This window comes from Pristiophorus japonicus, chromosome 31 (assembly GCF_044704955.1).
Source record: "Pristiophorus japonicus isolate sPriJap1 chromosome 31, sPriJap1.hap1, whole genome shotgun sequence".
NCBI lineage: Eukaryota > Metazoa > Chordata > Chondrichthyes > Pristiophoridae > Pristiophorus > Pristiophorus japonicus.
In genome coordinates, this window is record NC_092007.1 from 12,599,139 (window position 1) to 12,603,375 (window position 4,237).

General features: G+C 51.3%; 1 protein-coding gene across 1 annotated transcript; it reads right to left on the bottom strand.

Annotated features, from left to right (window-relative positions):
* Positions 1–1,712: 1,712 nt before the first annotated feature.
* Positions 1,713–2,777, bottom strand: LOC139240360 (chemerin-like receptor 1). The gene has a single exon (XM_070868831.1). The coding sequence runs from the start codon at positions 2,775–2,777 to the stop codon at positions 1,713–1,715; it is 1,065 nt and encodes a 354-aa protein (XP_070724932.1).
* Between the last annotated feature and the right edge of the window lie 1,460 nt (positions 2,778–4,237).

Genomic DNA, 4,237 nt, shown 5'->3' on the forward strand with positions numbered 1-4,237 from the left:
AGCAGTGACAGGATCGGTCCAAGTTACCATGGATTTATGAAAGGGAAATCATGCTTGACAAATTTTCTAGAATTTTTTGTGGATGTAACTAGTAGGGTGGACAAGAGAGAACCAGTGGATGTGTTGTATTTGGACTTTCAAAAGCCATTTGACAATGTCCCACACAAGGGATTAGTGTGCAAAATTAAAGCAAACGGTATTGAGGGTTCGGTATTGACGTGGATAGAGAACTGGTTGGCAGACAGGAAGCAGAGTGTTGGGATAAATGGGTCCTTTTCAGAATGACAGGCAGTGACTAGTGGGGTACCGCAAGGTTCAGTGCTGGGACCCCAGCTATTTACAATAAACATCAATGATTTTGATGAAGGAATTGAATGTAATATCTCCAAGTTTGCAGATGACAGTAAACTGGGTGGCGGTGTGAGCTGTGAGGAGGACGCTAAAAGGCTGTAGGGTGACTTGGACAGGTTCGGTGAATGGACAAATGCATGACAGATGCAGTATAATGTGGATAAATGTGTGGTTATCCACCTGGGTGGCAAAAACAGGAAGGCAGAATATTATCTGAATGGCGACAGATTAGGAAAAGCGGGAGGTGCAACGAGACCTGGGCGTCATGGTACATCAGTCATTAAAAGTTGGCATGCAGGTACAGCAGGTGGTGAAGAAGGCAAATGGTATGTTGACCTTCATAACTAAGGAATTTCAGTATAGGAGCAGGGAGGTCTTACTGCAGTTGTACAGGCCTTGGTGAGGTCTCACCTGGAATATTGTGTTCAGTTTTGGTCTCCTAATCTGAGGAAGGACGTTCTTGCTATTGAGGGAGTGCAGCGAAGGTTCACCTGACTGATTCCCGGGATGGCAGGACTGACATATGTGGAGAGACTGGATCAACTGGGCCTGTATTCACCGGAAGTTAGAAGAATGATAGGGGATCTCATCGAAACATGTAAAATTCTAACGCGATTGGACAGGTTAGAGGCAGGAAGAACGTTCCCAATACTGGGGAATTCAAGAACGAGGGGTCACAGTCTAAGGATAAGGGGTAGGCCATTTAGATCCAAGATGAGGAGAATCTTCTTCACTCAGAGAATTATTAACCTGTGGAATTTTCTACCGCAGAAAATTGTTGAGGCCAGTTCGGTAGGTATATTCAAGAGGGAGTTAGATATCGCCCTTAAAGCTAATGGAATCAAGGAGTATGGAGAGAAAGCAGGAAATAGGTACTGAGATGAATGATCAGCCATGATCTTACTGAATGGTGGTGCAGGCTCGAAGGGCAGAATGGCCTACTCCTGCACCTATGTTTCTATGTTTCTAGGTCTAAAACAAAGGGATAATCTTACACCATGAATAGGTCTTTCATTCTCTCCTCGTCGCAGTTGCCAGACAATGCCTGTGAGAACTGTTTCTTTGCAGCTGTGAGAAGTTAAAACAGACGAGAAGGTCTTTTGAATTCGTAAAGCCTTTTTGCTCGCTACAAATAGGTCAACTCATGTTTTCAGCCGTCTTGAAGTCGTTTGCAAGCACAGTTATTAGCAGAAAATGAGGCGAAAAGTGGATTAGTCTTACAGAGGCTGCAGTTCAGCATCACTGAATCTCTGACAGATACATTAAGTACTTTTTAAATGCAATGAGGGTTTCTATCTCTGCCACCCTTTCAGGCAGTGAGCTTCAAACCCCAAATACCCTCTGGGTGAAGAATTGATTCCTCAAATCCCCTCGAAACCTTCTAAAAACTGACTCTGCATTGATTCCCCCTGGTTGTTGACCCGTTGAAGCGACTTCTTGAGCAGGTCCCTGAAGTCCTGCCACGTGAAGATGTAGAGGACGGGGTTGATGCAGCTGTCGAAGTAGGCCAGGCTGTAGCTGAGCAGGAGCCCCACGCTGGGCGTCCGGGACCACGGCTGGCCGTGTGGCTGGAGCAGCAGGAGGATAGAAACGACGTGATAGGACGCCCAGCGCAGGAGGAAGGCCAGGATGATGGCGGCGGTGACCTTGAAGGGCTTGCCGCCGCTGGGCGCCAGGCGGCCCCACCTCAGCCGCAACAGGATGGTGGCGCAGCTGGCGGCGATGACCAGGAACGGGAGGAGGAACCCGAGGAGGAAGAGGGCGAGGGGCATCGCTCGGTCCTGGCCATGATAGGGTCCCATCGCCTGCTCTATCACCACCCAGATGTGCTCGTCTCCGTAATCCGTCGTGTTCCATTCGACCATCAGCAGGTAGTCGGTGGAGCACTGCATCCACTTGCTCTGGGACACAAATTGTCGGGAGGCGAACGCTGGAGCACTGAAGATGGCGGCCACCACCCACACCCCCAGGCTGAGCAGGGCGGCCAGCCGCGGGCTGCGGTGGGTCCGGGACCAGATGGGCAGCACCACCGAGACGCAGTGGTCCACGCTGATGGCGACCAGCGTCCAGATGCTTGCGTGCATGAAGAGCATCTCCATCCCGAAGTAGAACTTGCAGAGCAGCTGGCCAAAGGGCCAGTGTAAGTTCAGGGCGATGTCGGCGATGAAGAGGGGGAGCAACAGAGAGACGGTAAAGTCGGCCACGGCGAGGCTCAGCAACCAGACAGTGTAGGACGTTCTCTTCAGCTTGAAGCCGGTGGCCCAGATGACCAGCCCGTTGCCCGACACGCGCAGTATGCAGACGATGGCGTAGATAGCCATGGTGAAGTTGCACATCCCTCGCCAAAAACTGGAGTAGCCTTCAGTCGACAGGCTATCGGGCGGAACCTCACTGGAGTTGGTCAGCTGAAGATTCTCGGGCTCCATTTCAGATGTCCCACCTGAAGAGATGGAGAGAGGGAAAGTGATAGAGAGGGAGTGAGGGAGAGTGAGAGAGAGAGAGGAGAGAAGGAGAGAGAGTGAGAGAGAGAGAATGAGAGAGACGGAGTGAGAGACAGAGAGAACGAGAGAGAGAGAGCAATACAGAAGGAGTGAGAGAGAGAGATAAAGGGAAGAGTCCGTCAATCTTGACCCCAGTACTGCAATCACAGAGATTGGCACACTACTTCACCATGAAATGAGCTTTCAGCCACATATCCACAGCATAACTCAGTCCGCATATTTCCACCTCCGTAACATCACCCGACCCCGCCACTGCCTTAGCTCATCCGTTGCTGAAACCCTCATCCCTGCCTTTGCTACCTCCAGACTTGACTATTCCAATGCACTCCTGGCAGGCCTCCCACATTCCCCCCTCCGTAACCATCAGCTCGTCCAAAACTCTGTTTGTCCCGTGTCCTAACTCTCACTGCTTCCCCCGGCTCACTCATCGCCCCCTGTGCTCGCTGACCTACATTGGCTCCCGGTCCGGCAATGCCTCGATGTAAACATTTTCGAATGTGTTTTCAAATCCCTCCATGGCCCACGCCCCCTCCCTATCTCTGTAACATCCTCCAAACGCACAACCCTCCCAGATCCCTGCACTCATCCAATTCTGGCCTCTTGTGCAGTTCTCGCTCAGTACCGCCCATCCGACAGTGCAGCACTCCCTCAGTACTGCCCCTCCGACAGTGCGGTACTCCCTCATTACTGCCCCTCCGACAGTGCGGCACTCCCACAGTACTGGCCCTCCGACAGTGCGGCACTCCCTCAGTACTGCCCCTCCGACAGAGTCGCACCCAAGATTCACCACCCTCTGGGTGAAGAAATTCCTCTTCATCTCAGTCCTAAATGGCCGACCCCTTATCCTGAGAGTATGTCCCCTGGTTCTAGCCCCTCCAGCCAGGGGGAAACAGCCTCTCAGTATCTACCCCGTCAATCCCCCTCAGAAACTTGCATGTTTCAATGTGATCACCGCTCATACTTCCAAGCTCTCCAGACTATAGACTCGTTCTACTCAATCTCTCCTCATAGGACAACCCCCTCCTCCCAGGAATCAACCTGGTACCCTATCGAATCCAGTGGCAATCCTTAAAGTAGATGGTGATCTGTAGAATTACCTGGGTCTGCTGGGCTCCTGGTGGAAGTACAAGACGAAGAGTGGCCGAGAGACTCGGCTTGTCTGACCTGCTGGTTTGAAGTCGGAGATTTCTGCCTTCACATATTTCCTTCCTCTCCTATACAGACCAAACCGTTTACTGACTCCGACATGACATGATTGGGGAGCTGATGATGTCAGATCTTGTCTCGGCCTTGTACAAACAGCAACATGGCAGATATTGATCGATCAGATTGGAGGCTGCAGTTTAGCAGCATTGAATCTTTATCTGATACAACTGGCGTGATGT